General features: G+C 38.6%; 1 protein-coding gene across 2 annotated transcripts in view; it reads left to right on the top strand.

The window, feature by feature from the left end:
* Positions 1–14,234, top strand: part of clybl (citrate lyase beta like) — a 60,645-nt gene extending 46,411 nt beyond the window's left edge. For both annotated transcript variants that reach the window (XM_026217950.1, XM_026217949.1), the window contains exons 3-8: positions 1,363–1,551; positions 6,449–6,550; positions 7,162–7,255; positions 7,493–7,660; positions 12,226–12,350; positions 13,295–14,234. In XM_026217950.1, coding sequence (XP_026073735.1) covers positions 1,363–1,551; positions 6,449–6,550; positions 7,162–7,255; positions 7,493–7,660; positions 12,226–12,350; positions 13,295–13,390 — 774 coding nt within the window. In that variant the 3' untranslated portion in view covers positions 13,391–14,234. The remainder of the gene's footprint in view (positions 1–1,362; positions 1,552–6,448; positions 6,551–7,161; positions 7,256–7,492; positions 7,661–12,225; positions 12,351–13,294) is intronic.
* Positions 14,235–16,658: the final 2,424 nt, after the last annotated feature.

The following is a 16,658-nucleotide window of genomic DNA, read 5'->3' as shown; positions in this document are numbered from 1 at the left end:
AAGAAACATAGCATCACTTGTGAGGTTATACATTTTATTAATGATCATTTTAATAATAATAACAAAAGTAACCATTCTTATTACAATATATTGATCAAATAACAGACCATAAAAGACATCCAATACATTTAAGCCTTTCCTTCTATTCATTATCTCTAAAGTTGAAGTAAATGCCATGTATTTGGCTGGTTTATGCCCATTATGGTCTGGGCTAGGTGCAGTGGGTGAGTCCATCCTTCAGCATTTGAAACGAGTAGCTCAGCTAAAAATGAGCATTCTTTCATTATTTGTCTGTCAACAACAACTTAGGAATTAAAAAGAAAAAATCACTTTTCCATACATTAAAAACTATACCACTGAGCAACCCATTTTTGGGTAGAGGTGCCAGTGGACTTTGTGAAGATGACATAGGCAAAGTAGTTCCTCATTCAAGTTAAATTAACCCCTGAGCCTTGGCCTCCCTCCTCTCTTTCTCTTGGGCTTTCTCATCCCTCTTCTGATCTAACCTGACAACTCCTGAGCTACTGTTTCCTTCTCTTGCTTAACTGAGACCAGATTTGCCTTCAGATGGAGTGCTGTGTTCAGACCAGTGGAAACCTCTGCATTGAGCTGCATCTGGTTTGAATCTCCTGGCGTGTGCTGCTGTTGTCACAGTTAGGCTCTGGAACGTGGCTTTAACTTTGATTCTTCCTCCCTCCACTTCCTTTGGTCATGTGTCTGTGGTGTTTGTATGGAAGACATGTGTGCAAGGCTTTTCACTTTATGGCCTTTGGTGAATCCGCTGTAGTGAGGTTGATCCCTTTCTCTATATCTTTCTCCGCACTGTAATCCCAGGTGCCAACCACCACTTCCCCTGTAAATTTACATAGCGTCCGCTCTTCTAAACTGATGCATCTTTATCTTTTTACAAGTGCACCCAATGCCCAGTTCAAACGGATAGGTCCCATGTTGCATTTTTATAGCTTGTAGTTTTCCATATATAACATAATATTTATTATGCAACCTAATATTTATTACACATATATTTATAACAAATGTCCTCCTGTTATTAGGTAAACACAACTCAATGTCCAGTAGTAAAAAAAACAAAAACAAACAATAATCCCTGTCTAACCTTCTTTCGCTCACTTTTCCACATTTGATACCAACAAGCCTGTGTTCTTGGTCAAATAGAGAGTCTGAATTATGTAACACATCCACTCAGGTTTTATTTTTTTTGGTGGAAGGAGTGGGGGTGGGGGGTTGCAATCTTTATCACTGAATACTGCATAAACAGTTGGGTCTTTCATTTTGTGGTGGAGCATGCTTTGGGACATTTCCATTCTTTAATAACAGCTGTGTTTTGTTGTTTTTTTTTTACAGGATGCAGCTCGGAAAACTATCCCAAAGATGTTGGCAGAGCTGGATCTGGGGCGTACGGAGAAGTGTGTGCGGGTGAACTCGGTGTCCAGCGGCCTGGCTGAAGCTGACATGGAGGTGATTCTGCAGGCAGACGTGCTTCCCACAGCACTCATGCTGCCAAAGGTGGAGGATACAGGAGAGGTGCAGTGGGTGAGTGAGTGAGCCTTTTAGCATGTTAAACAAGTAGTTCACCTAAAAATGAGCATTCTGTCATTATTTACTATTTCTCCTTTAAAATACAAAAAAAAGAGATTAATATCACTTAAATATCACTTTTCCATACATATAAACTATACAGTGAGCAGCCAAGACTAAAAAAGTAGTCATTCAACTCATGCCATTCAATATACAATTTTCAGTTGTACACATCTATTCAAAAGTGTAGGGTCAGTATGATTTTTTTTTTAAAAGAAATTAATCATTTAATTCAGCAGGGATGCAATAAATTGATAAAAAGTTACAGTAACGACATTAATAATGTTAAAAAATGTAATATATATTATATGCTGTTGTTAAACTTTCTATTCATTGAAAAAATCTAAAAAAAAAAAAATAATGTTTGACGGTTTCCAACATTGGTAATAATTAGAAACAGCAATTTTTTTGAGCAGGAAATTTGCCTATTAGAATGATTTCAGCCTATTAGAAAATTCAGCTTTGCCCATCAGAAAAATAAATTACACTTTAAAGTATATTTAAAATAGAAAACCGTATATTTTAAATTGTAATGACCTTTCATAATATTACAGTTTTTACTGTATTTTTGATCAAACAAAATCAGTGTCGATGAGAATAAGAGACTTCTATCAAACTTTTAAACAGTAGCGTTTTCCTCCAAAAATTTTATCAGTACATTTGTAAATGTTGAATTGTGCATTGAGGACTCAGATGTTTCCATATGATTGTGATTTTATTATAGGTAATGCGCCATTCATAATAATTTAATCCCACAAGTTGAAGTCTATGCTCTGTCTAATGTGAAAAATGAGACACTAAAAATACCTTGAGTGTACTCTTGCATTTTCCATCCTTTGAAAAGAACACAACACCCTCTGAACTCACAGAGTAAGACAAAACCACAGGCCCTTTCAAAGCAATAATAACAATCTTTTCTATTAGTCTGTACAGAGGGCTTGATCCCTGTAGCCAGGCCCGGGGAGAAATGGGGCTGTATATCTTGGCATCAGCTCAAGAAAGCCATTTTAAAACTAGCTTCACAAGGCAGATGTCACAAAGTACTTCTTTACCCTGGAAACACAGGGCCTCTTCAATAAACCTATACTTGGGATTATTTAGGTCTGGCATTGTTCAAATACACGTAGGTGGACAATTTAACCACTCATATAGATCTCATTATCAGATTGTTGGTCAGTCAGCCAGTCAGTGACATTACAGATGGTCTCAAATCTAGCAGACATGAACAAAAAGCCACAAAACACTCTTTTCTCCTGATCACCTCCATGTATGTGTGTGTGTGTGTGTGTGTGTGTGTGTGTTGCAAGAGGTGTTGAAGATTCTTCTAGACATCTGTTCGTCCATCAAAGCAGGGCTTCCTCTGCCAGGCGGCCCCAGGAGGCCCCTGGTGGCCCCCAGCATAGCCAATACACCAGCCCCCAAATCCCTCCAGCTCTTTTCCCCCAACCAACCAGCCAACCCAGCCCAAATCTGCAGTATTCAGCTACTCTGCATGACCACTGAAAAGACCTGAAAGAATCCACAATGTCTTAACTAGCTAGATGAAGGGAGGGAGGGACGTTGAGAGATGGGAGGGGGTCCCTGGTCTGTTGCTCACAGTTAGCTTAGACTAGAAGGAAGTTTTTAACTAGCAGTTTTAATTAGTGCTCATATATTTCCCAGGCCGCTCGATGTTTCCTCACTTTTTAATTGCTGACAGGTGTTCATATTTTTGTCTCTAATTCTTGTTCACTGCCATTTTGTCTATTACTTAATTGCTTTCCTCTGAATTTGTTTTCTATATATATAATTGTATATAATCTATACATAAATGGAAAACAAAAAAGATGAATTACTTGACTATATGGTTTCAGGAATTCTCTCTACTCTCTAATCTACTCTCACCCACATCAAAAATAAACCCATTTTCAAAGTAAAATGACCTACACCATCAACCATTCACTACCCACTTAGGCACTCAAAATCAATACAACCTCTACACAAACATCACATTTGGTAATACAGTGTGTGCGAGTGCATTTAAAAATGCACATATATGTAGTGGGGTTTAGAACATGCTCTCTGCATGCTTTGCACACGGTTGAGCTCATAGCCGCAGCAGGATACGGGAGATTGTGAGCGGAGAGGAAGTCATGTAGCACTGACCTGACATGGGCCCACTGCTTTGAAAGTGGCGTGAGACAAACATGAAAGGAGAAGGCGTTTCTCTCTTTCTCTTTTTCTCCTTTTTGCTGTCTTTAAAAGCTCTGGTGATTGGACAGTTTGGATATGTTGTCATACTTGGATATACAGAATCGTTACCAGGACTGACCATGGTCATGTAGTTTCTGTAAAAATGATGTAGTTATTGCAGCTTTTGTTGCTGCTTGACCGATATCCTCAAAGAAACAACAAATCTGTTCAATACGCAATATGTACAAAAAATAGCCATTTCCAGTTAATTCCTCTCAGAGGGACCATGGATGTGTTCCACTATTGGTGTGTTTCTTTGTGCAGTCTGACATGGCAACATTGGGCGGAACTGCTTTATTTTTTGAATGTCAAGTCATTTGCAAGTTAAATAACAACATGGTAAACTGTTTTAAACAGCAGCATTTTGGTGTCATTACGAAGTTGGTATTTATTTATATGTGCTTGCTAATCCAGTGGTGTTATTATATGTTTTACTGTGGAATGAATGAGGGAGCATCAAATCACAATGGAGCTTGTAAAAGTTAAAGTGCTACATTAAAATCACTGTAAAATAAACCCCAGCTATCAAATGCTATTGTGTACTGTAGCATTAAATATCTCTGTTATCCCTTGTGTGTTTCTGTCTGTGATGATCAGTCAGCGAGTGTCTAATCCAACTCACAACACAGTCATACCACTAAAAGCCTGATTATCTCTCTCCTCCTTCTCTTCTTCTCGTCCCGGTGGCCGACCCTAAATCCCTCTGTTGTTTATTTTCTTCCCTTTCTTCACGTAGATGAGCAGAGGAACCTCCAGACTGATTTGTTGCTAAAAGATGGACTTTCTTGTTTTCTTTTGTGTGAAAATCTTCTACTCTCCCTTTCTGTCCTCTCTCTGTGTGCTTGTTTGACTGACAAGGCTTATTGGACTATAACAGGCGTAACTCTTCCCCCACCCCCTCCTTTTGTCCGCAGACAATTCTCCCACAGATTCGGAGCCGTGTGCATTCTTTGGTCGCCACACTACTGAGTCCTGAAAGGAACCAGCTCGAGTTCTGTCCCTCCCCATCCACTCCCAATTCAAAACCTATACCCCCCACCCCTCCACCACCGCCACACGGTGAAATGAGCACTTCAGCAGGCCGGAAACATTTAATCTGGCTCTCTTTTGAAGAGAATTAATTGAAACTTATCCACTTGCCGCCTTTTTCGCTCTAGCGGCTCCAAAATCTGGATCATGGTGGATGGGGCCGCCGTGGGACTTATGCCGAGAAGTGTGGGTTTTGGCAAGCTGCCTATAGGGACTGGAAAAGCTTGTTACCTGAGAGCGGTATTAGAATTTGCGCAAGTATGGTTCAATGTTGAGTCCCCCTCCGAGATGTGTAAATATTGAAAAGGTAGATCAATCCTGAAACTTCGGCACAGTAAAAGCATACCTTTCGTTTGTTGTCACTCGTCAGTGTCCTAATGGCGCCTCTCTGAGAAAGGCGTGTGACAGGGCAGAGCTTTTAGCTACATAAATGCTTACGTTTAGTTAGTTATTTTGCACAAAAATCTGGGGCTGTCGGAGAGGGCAATGTGGAGACTGAAAAAAGAGATGGTGAGGAAATGGAAGGGCCGCCAAGCCCTTCCCTCTCCCTCCCTTTTCTCCATTCGAGGGGAATATTATGCTAAGCCGTTGGCGTTTTTATGTTGCCATAGCAGCATTACTCCTGCAGGGTTGTGACCTCAGATGATTACAGTACAAAGCTTATTGGGTCTTGAAAACCCCTTTGAAGATGAAAAGTCTTTGATGGTTTATATTTATGCAAATCTCTCAGATATGATTTATCCTACTGAGATTGAATGGGGAGATGATTAAAATTCCCCCATTAGAAAAAAATCCGTCAATGAAGGCATATTTTTTGAGCTAATAAAACAAGTGTGTGTGGGATATTTTGGCCTTTATTTGGAAAACTAGCCTTGACGTACCTGAGGTTATTTCAGAATAGGGGCACAGGGAATAACACTTTTCTGCTTTGAGTTTTTCCCCCTCTCCCCTTCCTTTCACTTCCCCACTCCTTTTATTTTTTATTTTTTTATTTTTTTTGTACCGGCTTTAAGAGAAAATATCTGACAGAGGGAGCTTTTGTGTGTTTCCAGATGATAGATTTTGGAATTTGGGCAACCCCACTGGCAGTCCACGGCTAGCTGTGAACTGGTCTGTTGGAAAAAATCGGAATGCTTTGGTCTTCAAAGCACCAAACTTCATTTTAAAGCTTTCTTAGGTAAGCTCAAACATTAGCAGGAAAATGAATAGCGTGGAGAAGTGTCGTATCACACGTCGCAAGTCTCATGAGTCTGTCCGCCGGGGGAAGCCGAAGCTCTGCATAAAACTGAAATGAAATGCGCTCCCAGACAGCTCAAATCTCATCCTTTCCTTTTTCATATTCAGTGCTCCTTTCTTTGTAAATCCAGACTGGAACCTGTAGTATATCTCAAGAGCCTCTAAGAAACAGGAGACTGTGTGAATCCTGTCAAGTTTTTGAAGTAATATTTCTTTTTTCTTCAAAACCCTGAGTCAGAAGTTTTTTTTTTTAAATTTAATTAGGCATGGCATTTGAGTAATGTTGTCTCTTTAATCTAGATTTAAAGTGTTGTTTTTGACTGTGTGTGTGTGTGTGTGGGTGTGTCCATTTCAGTTTGTTGACAGGTTCCAGCGAAACTTAAAAGGCAGAGAGCTTGAGGAACCCATCCGCCTGGTCACCTTTGTGGAAACTGCTGTGGGTCTGCTGAATTTTAAGGTAAATAGCAACTTTATAATTTGAATGAGAAAATATAAAATTGAACCATCTGAGAAAAAATTTTTGTCCTCTTATAAAACATGCAGCCCCCCCCCCCCCCCCCCCCCAGCCCTCTGTTGTGCTGGCTAGACAGAATCCCAGAGCCAAGACAGGGAAATATTGCATAGTCACAGCAAGAACTGAAATTAATTTGGAACTCATCAAAAGCATTCAAGCAATTCCATCTGCTCCGTGCCTGACACGGTCATATCACATTCCAGACTGTCTCTCACTAGTCCTGCTTCTGGGGTTAGTTACAGCCTTGGACGGTCTTCACAGATTTCCCCATTCACGGGGACAGAGATGGGCCATTAATTGTGTGTGTGTGTTTGTTTGAGTGTGTGTAACTTTTTTTATATATAGTTCCATTATTTTCCATTTCTAAACACAATATAAAGAACAAAGGCATGGACATCGATTAAGGGAGTTTGGGGGAAAATTAGAGTCGTCTAACTGGGTGACTTGATGGACTGCCAAAGTACACATGCATGGACACACACACACACACACTCTCTCTCGCTCTCTCGCTCTCTCTCTCTCGCACATCTCTTCATTTTCAATTTCTCTCGAAGGCAGTGTGTGAAGCACTTCGAGATCTTGGGCCCAAGGCAGGTCTTCATCATGACGGAGTTGTCTTCGGGTCAGATGACTTCTGTGCCAGCATAGGTCTGCTATCTTTTTATTTCACTATTTATACACATTTTTCTTTTACATTCACTTATTTGTTGAATGACAGTACCACAAATAATACAATTTCTTTTAATTGACTAATGAAAAATATGCATTTTTATGATAATATGTCATTAATATCCCTTCAAACTGCAAATTGTTTTCTCATATATGATGCTTGAGTTTAATAATTTTTGGGTAAAAATCAGATGTTGGATCTCTTTTAACCTGCAGGAGCCACACGCACTAAAGATGCTAAAGAACTCCTGTATGCTCGGCAGAAAGTGGTGGTCACCACCAAAGCTTTCGGTCTCCAGGCGATCGATCTTGTTTATATTGACTATCAGGATGTGGAAGGACTGAGGCAGCAGGCCAGAGAGGGCGCACTTATGGGCTTCACTGGTATGCTGACTGTGAAGTCAAATGATCTTTCATTTCTGTTCAATTACTGTATCACATCCTGGCCTGGTCTTCCTTAAACAAAAGGCTCTTTTGGACTCGGATGGTTTAGGATCTCAGTAAAAATGCATGCACTTACATATGTATGATTGCAGGTAGAGCATGTACTGGCTTAAACTGAAGAAAATTGATGTACAGCAAAACATGTTGAACAGAGCACTAATAATTGGCTGAAGAGATTTACTTGTTATATATTGTATATTGTAGTTTTAAAGAAATATTCTTGGTTAAATACAGGTGGAAAGCAACAACTTGCTGCTGTTGCTAGAGCACTAATTGTATTTAACCTGCAAAATTTCTCACAAAAATGTATGTACAAAATTAATTACATTCCACAATTATAAATATAATTAAATTTGATTAATTGTATATGTGGTTAGTGGTTAGAGATTAGTGAGGTTTTTTTGTGTATTTTTTAGCATTTCTCTCCCTACAATCTGAACATCTCTACTTCTCATGTTTTTCTGGATATCTGCCTTATTAGTGCTGACATCATTGTTATATTTAAGAATTTTCAGCTTTATATATATATATATATATATATATATATATATATATATATATATATATATATATATATATATATATATATATATATATATATATATATGTGTTATATTTAGAATTTTTGTATGCTGTCCATATTGCATTGATTTTTTTATTTATTCCTTGAGCTTTTAATAACATACTACGTATATAAAACTTCAAAGAAAGTTACCAGTTATGTTTAGCAGTGTATGCATGTGTGCATGTTTCTTTATGCATCTGTGTCTGTGTATCCATTACTTACAAGTGTGTTTATGGGAGATAGACGTATGTTCACTGCTCAGCGCTCTGTGGGTTTGTAGCCAGGCAACGTGTGTGTGTGTGTGTGTGCGTGTGTGTGTGTGCGTGTGTGTGTGTGTGTGAATGAGTCCTGGTGAGCGGGTAACTGGCCACGGGAGGCCAGACACAGCCCTCCTCTGAGCCTCTGTTAATGAATATGTAATTGCTGTTTGCAGAATACACACTGTTCTCCCTGCACATCTCTGTATACACTAGCACTGCCATTCCTCCAGAACACAGCACAAAGCTAAAGATCATTCTCTTTGGTCCTGTCTTCTTTTTTTTACATCAAAGATCATCAATAATTCCATCTAGTATGTTTAATCACTAGGTTTAATTTACAACTGCATTTTATTATCATTTAATAATGATAGAATTGCAACTCGGGTAAAAAAACAAACAAAAAACAAAGCCATTTCATACAGAAACTATTTTAGGAGCATTTATTTGATTAATTAAAAGGCATTTACAACCATTATAAAAATAAATTACCACGATAACCATAGTCTCTTCAAATTACCATGATATTATTACTAATGTAAAATAATAATCAATTATTATTGGATCACCTTCAAACTATGTAAAAGGCTTTCAGAATCTTTCTGACACTTTTTGCTTTCTTTTTGAAGATAGAAATTGCTTCTACAGTGCACTAAATTAAAATTAAAGTTAAAATTAAAATTAAATAAGCATGTGATCCAACTAAATTATTTACTTATTATGATTTTTTTTTTTTTTCGGTTTGTGGCATCCCAGGTTATCTATGGGGGTGCCACTGCAAGGTTGTGTGTTTTTATTTCCCCAGCAGCCAGCCCGTGGGTTGGTCGTGCCGTGTTGCAGCCCATCAGCCGGGCGTTCTGTTCAGCAGCCTGTCATTAGGCAGGTGGGATCGGGTTTGATGACTCTCTTCTGCCTCTCGTGCGAGTCTGAATTGGAGCGGCTCCTCATGTAGCATGCGCTGAGCTCCACTGATAGTCTGAGGTCCCTGTGTCGAGAGGCCTACAGAAACACAGTTTACAGTTTACACCCTCAGTGTGAAGTGTGTGTGTGTGTGTGAATGGGTGAGATTTTGTTTGTAGGCAATTGAAATTGCATGCAGATAAATATAGGTTAGGCATTTTTTTTTTTTTTTTGTAAGCAAATCTATCACTATATTAATGCAAATACTGCAAATGGAGTCTCAGAATGCTTTTTATAAATGGAATTGTTAGTTGAAATCACATTTTTTATTTTGAAAACGTATTTATGTATTATTAAAAAATATATATTGGGAAATGTTTCTGATTTTAATGTTTTAAAATTTAAATCCGAACATTTTATTTAATGAGCTCTTAGATTTTGAATACTTTATTCAGGCATTTTATTCATCATAAAAATACTTTTAAAATATTTATCTTAAAGTAAATATATTCCTATAATAATTGGGCAAAATACTGCAACAGGAACATATTCATCAACAGACAAGCAGTTAAATCTGCTACAAAACAAAAATGCCAAAAAATTACAAATTAACAGTAAGTTTTATTTTCTCCTCTTTTATGTATAACTGCACACAATTGTGGCTTAAGCATTATTTCCCTGAATTGCTCATCTGTGATTTGACCTTGACCCATATTTATTTCTTTAGGAGGACTTTTAGTTAACTATATGGTGTTGTGTTATGAATAACAAAAAAAATGGTTGGTCTCTTCAGTATTTTTTCCAGTATATTAATTTAGGTGCCAAAATAAAATGGTCCTTCTTAATTTTATTCAGTATTCAGTGTATCACTTTTCTCTGCCTTTTTGATAGATTCAGTCCATCTATGTGAGATTTTGAGAATCATCTGACAGTGGCACTCAGCTAAATGGTAGTGAGCCAACCAGACGTAGCCAAACCAGATGGCACCTCCTGATTGGCCAGCTGGCATTGGGGAGCATTAATGATGCACAGCAACCGTCCAATAGCAGCGCTGTGTAAGGGCTCACCACGCCCACTTTGTTCACTTTGTCACTAGACGGCTCAGAACAGACAGCTCCTGAACAGGTGGCAGTCTGGGGAAGAGGCATATTTTGTTGATGTGAGGGAACGACCCCCTGCCAGTCTTTTCTGGGATGGGCATCACAAACATGGACCTTGAGCCTCAGCTTTAGGGTGTTGATCCAACAGGCCGTCTCCTCCAGAGCAGCAGAGGGACAGTACACACACACTGGTGATTTTTCCGTCTGCAGCGCTGTTGGCTCAATAATAAACACAGTCACCAAGCTGGTTTGCTTTATTTACATTGAAGCGCATGCTTAGCTGTCATTGGTTAACCCGACGCCCCATTCACTCCCAGCTGCATCATCAGATTGTCTTATCTTGCAGCCTTTGGCTTCGACAATGTGTAAAAGATGCAGAAAGTAACACCTGTGCTGTTGCAAGACTGTGTTAACATATGACTGACATTACGCTGCAATATGTAACATTGTGTGCTAAATTATGTGGGAACTCAATGGATAACACATGGCAGGGGCTGTTTCAGAGGGGTTAACTGGGGTAAGAGCCACAGATGGAGCTAATGGTTTTCTCATGTATTAAATTCTATGGCTGTCAGCTAGCTACCTTTCCGTAATTCTTTTAAGAGACAAGCTGAAGCAAATCATAAGAGATATTTCTCATCACCCAGAGGTTTGAACACGTCTTGAATATTATGGTTCATTGCTGGACAGATGGTATTTTTGAGAATAAGGTTTCTGCCATCATGACCATAATCCGTATTAGTTTCTTATCTGATGCTGTAAAGCATGGAGGAAAAAGAAATATTTAAAAATGGCATCCACATCATTTTAGAACAGACTTGCATAATTAATAATAATAATAATAATAATAATGATTATTATTATTATTATTTTGTATCATGTATTATTGTATTTATCAGTATAAATGTTAATATGAATAAAATAATACACTAATAGTAATGATGATAATATTAGTTAATATAAAATTGGGTTTAAAAACCGATGGTAGTTAGATAATGGATGATTTGATGTTCATCTGTTTTTAACCCCAGCATTGGATCATTAACACACATAGCTGAACTTATGAGAGGCATCAGTTGCTGTCCATGACATCTATATCTTTGTGTATCTGTGTATGAAGTGTGTTGAGGTGTCTGCGTGTGTGTGTATCTCATACAGGCTTGTAATAAAAGCAGCAAGTCAAGTCTCACAGAGGCGGCCTCAGATTGGAGTGTAACTAAGCGTGCAGTGAAGTTTCAGAGTTCAACGGGGCATGAGGCGAAAATCGGGATGACACCCATAATTCATAGCATCCTCTGTCCCTGCTGTGTCCCTTAAATTCATTCTTGGTCAGGGAGCTGTACTGGAGGAAGAGGAGCAAATACCCGCCAGGGCCTTTGTTTCTCTGGGGCAAAGCCCTTTAAACGTGGAGGAATAATCTGAGATTATTTTTATTTATTTTTTTTACAGAATTTTAGTTGTAAAATTTTTGGCTTGTACATGTTATGATCGGTGGTTTTAAAACAAAGTTACTGAAGTATGGGTGTTTAACCATTCCAAAAATATTTAATCTTTATCTTTATTTACTTTTACTGAGACATGGCCAGTTAAATGTGTTTTTTCTCTTTGGAATATTTATGTATTTATTTATTCATTTGTGTGTTGTTAGGGATCGATTTATTTGTTTATTGCACTTCTTTCCAGGAAAACAAGTGATTCATCCCAACCAGATCAAGGTTGTTCAAGATGAATTTGCCCCCAGTCCGGAGAAGATCAAGTGGGCCACAGAGCTGATTGCTGCTTTCGAGGAGCATCAGAAGTTGGGAAAGGTACATGTTGAGTAGTTCCTGAGTTTCCACAGAGATCTGTGTAGCATCAAGGTGTCCTCCATGACGCAAACTGCACTGTAGCTTTTGTCTGAGAAAATCAAATGAGGGGTTGAATATTATAGTTCCTAATTTAGTGCATCATTGAGTCCTGTGTTTTCTGCTCGGTAGGGCTGCGCGTGTCTGAGATGTGCTAGTAATGTACAATCTGCCAGTAATTCCTACGCTAAGAATGGCCTGGGGGTGTCAGCGACTCTCTCCCTATTCGGCTCTTTGGTCACAAACTGAGATTCCAGGACACAGTTGCTCAATTTATTTTGTGTCGTCTTGTATATTTCTATGCCCTCTTGCAGAATCCTCACAGATTTATTACAGAAAATGTTTGCAAAGCTCCCACCTGAGGTTTTACTGCCTCTCAACATGTCATTTTTAGACACTCTTATCACCATTACATTACATTTACATTTACATATTTAGTTTCTTTGATGCATATGTCATGTAATTATTGAAACACTTTCTTCTTAAGAGGTTAAGAAGCACAGTAGGAATATCCATTATGCAAAAAAATGACTTCCAGCTCTAATTCCTGCATCTGTCAAGAATATTTCAATTTTCATTCTCATGATTCTTAGGCTTTTTTAACTCATTGGCAAATTCCCAACCAACTTGAATAAAACCGCAAATTATTTATTCACTACATACCAATAACAAAAACATTTAAATAAATACTTCCCTTACAAAAAAAAAAGAATTCTAAATGTATTACATACACAAGCTCTCTCCTCTCTTTCCTCTTTTCTTGATTTTCTCTAGGGAATTAATGAATAAACATCCTTTTCTTCTTTGTAGTGTCATAGATGCTTTGCAGCTATGTAGCAGGATATGTTCTTCTAGACAATATCTGCCTTTATTTTTATTCAGCCATTGTTCTGTTCTCTTCTCTTCAGGGGGCTTTCACCTTTCATGGCAGTATGATTGACATGCCATCTCTAAAGCAAGCTCAGAACATTGTCACGATGGCTTCAACTGTTCAGGGAAAGTGAGCCAAACCTGAGTTCCTCAGACATCAAAATTTGCACCATGCTGGCTGTGCTGTGCACTTCACATCAAGAGCCAAGAACGACCTGTGCATTTGTTTAACCAGCAACAGCGATGATGTTCTAGTTGATGTGTTGATTATTTTATCTTCTGAAATTCCTGGTGCATTATCATCTTATGCATTAGTTTGCAATTGTTTGTTTGTGTGTGTTTGTGTGTGTGTGTGTGTGTGTGTGTGTGTGTGTGTGGCATGCCCACCCCCTGCCTAACTGGTTTCAGGGCAGATGATTGGCCATAGTAAAGGTTGTGCGTGCCCAACGAAAGGGCAAACAAACAGAGCTGCCCTGCCGTCGAGCTTCCATTCAGCCTGAAGGCTCCTCCAGGCCTCGGAACATCAAAGCACTATTTGCCAAGAAACCGGTGCAAATTTACTAAAACCAACATTGAGAGAATGAGCCTGTGAGCCCGCTCTAAATTGCAGGCCTTTGTTTCAAAAAGGGTCTCAGCAAGGCAGTTTGTTCTTCAGGACAAGGCTTGAATGTATCTGCAGCCTGGCGTAAGCTCTACGTGGTGTGCCACACGCTCACTCGTAAACACGTACACAAAGAGCTCCACGAGGGCCGTTCTATGTAAATATCAGCAGTTTTCCATGGCTTTGTTTCCCAGTCAGTGGTTTCCATCTCTCCATCCAGCGTCGAAGTCACCATTAACATGGCCAAGTGCTCAAAAGACGTGCCGCTGTTGTCCATTTCACCAGTGTTCCTCACGCACACTTTGTCAAGAATCCCTCTTTTGAAATAAAGCTCCAGGATGTCATTCCCAATGAATGACCTTCCTTTCCACCCTTGAGGGCGTTGTTGTTGTTTTTTATGTTGTGATTGTCATGAATCCATCCCACAGTAGGCTATACTCCTGCTCCTTACTGCTGGTCTCCCACGAGCTGATGACATATTTGGCAGAAATGTCTGGGGTGGATTTGTCTGGGATGGGGGTGGGGGGGAATGGTTGATGGTTCAGTTGGTCACTATGGTAATAGAGGCTTCTGCGTAAAGTGGAACCGAATGTGGCGTGATCAATAGTGTCTGTAGCGAGCAACTCGACCCGAGCTCTTTGCCAGCCTCGGGATGCAGACACAAAGATGGAAACCTCTGCTGTGAGCAGCCTGGCATCCAGCCCACACCTCTCTGCCGCCCCCTCTCCCATGCTCTCTGCCCTTTGCACTCATTTATTTTTCATTTTCTTTAGAATCGTCTATTTGGATTTATGTCAGACAAGCCCTTGTATGTGCTCTTTAAGCATGTCTTCAAGATTCTCAATCAGAGCCTGAGACCATGGGTTAGTAGGTTAATAAGATGAGATTCATCTAGAGCCATCCTGCATTTAGTTAGTCATTTATTTATTTTTTACATTTGCTTGTATTTTGTTTAAACACAATTTATAGGAACAGAAATATTGAGCTATTATACATATATAATTCGCTCTTTTTTTTGACCCCATTGACTTCAGTTATATGGACAAAACTGTTGGAAAGTATTTTGTTTTGTGTTCTGCAGAAGAAATAAAGTCATACAAGTTGGGATGGTGAGTAAATAAAGACTTTTGGGGGGGGGGGGGGTGTCCCTTTAACAGCCCATGCACACAAAAGATCTTAGACAATGACCTCTGAACTTCAGTCACCTAAGCCTTTGGAAAATAAGTGAGATTAGATTAGACTATTTGATTGTCGATTGATATGAAACTAAAGCTTTTTTGACTGTCCCCTACTTTGTGGGTTTTTGTGCCTTTAAAGCGTCTTAGTAATAACTTTTTGGTGAAGTGAAATTATTTTCAGCAATGCAGTAAAGCCTGATCCATGCACTAAATGCACCATTCATTTGATTATGTTGAAACTGATCTGTGTAGCCAAAGATTAATGGTTTAATAGAGGTGCGGACACTGCTCCATAGATCAACGAAATGCTACTTCCTCCCACTTCTTTGTCATTTTTCATGACATTTCTATTATGCATGTAAGTTGACATAATCTTTTCAGTTCACAAGGCGGAATTATTTAAATACATTTACTAGTATTCCCAAAGAGAGTACAATACAATTAACACGAATAGGACCTTACCTAATCTTGACAGCACTCAATTAGGCTTGAAACACAGTCCTGATGGTTATGTGCTGAGATTGCTCTCATAAATTATCTGATATCAACCCAGCAGAGAAAATGAATGTATGCAAAGTGCTTTCAGAGGAAAATTAAAAGGAAACGTTTTACATATTTTTCATTAATCTCAATGGGACCCGTGTGGCAGGGAGGATTTTGCTCGCCTAATTTCTCGCCAAAGGATCTCCCAATAATGACTTCATTGTTTTACTAGACAATATATGACAAACTCATTTCAACAAAGATAATTCCCCTGCAATAAAAATAATCGTTTACAACAAGAGCAGGCAGGAACCATTTTGGAAATAATATGTAGGCCTAATTGAAATTAAATAGAATGTATTGGGTGTAATGAGTGAAAACTGAACACTAGTAAAATGTCTGGCGTTTTTTGCACTTAGGTTACGTGACTTTTGAATTTGTTGGAACATCATTAACAGAGAATAACATAAACCACTGGAAAATGACGCAAATGCATAGATTTCAGTGACTTTTAAGATTTAAAAAAATATGTAGCCGATGCCTTTAGCTCTTTAGAGAAAGTATTAACAAAACACTAAAATTCAAATTGTTATTACTTCTGGGACTTTAACTTTCTTAACACTACCTTGGGGATGATTATAATAATAGTAGCCTTAATAATGGGTGTAAATTATGCCCGCGTTTTTGTTGTCATGGCTGCATTTTATCTATTTAAACGTCTTTTAAAACCGTTTCAAATATCTGTGAAAACTTTATTTTATTCCTTAAATTATTCGAGATAGACCTAAACCTACAAAGAGAGAGCGAGAGAGAGAGAGAACAAAATGGTATAATTCTTGTCTCATCACTTATTTTTATGTTTTATTTTGCTTTATTTTAGATGCAATGCAACGTGTTAAAAATATAGTGGGTCATTTAATTACATGTATTTAATTTAATTTACATTTAACCTATTTTAGGCTAGATATATAAACTAGGGACAGTCAGAACTCTTGTTTTTATGTTGTGTAATTGTTCTGGTGCAACCTTACACGATCAACAAGGCGCGTGGGGAAAAAAGAACAGTTATTTTTGGACAGTACACACTTGTGACGTCAAGAGGTCAGAACAGAACAAACAAAAGAAAAAAAGTCATCTTAT

This window comes from Carassius auratus, chromosome 34 (assembly GCF_003368295.1).
Source record: "Carassius auratus strain Wakin chromosome 34, ASM336829v1, whole genome shotgun sequence".
NCBI classification, from domain to species: Eukaryota; Metazoa; Chordata; class Actinopteri; order Cypriniformes; family Cyprinidae; genus Carassius; species Carassius auratus.
Note: the sequence above shows the minus strand (reverse complement) of the source record. Positions and strands in the feature narration are given on the sequence as shown.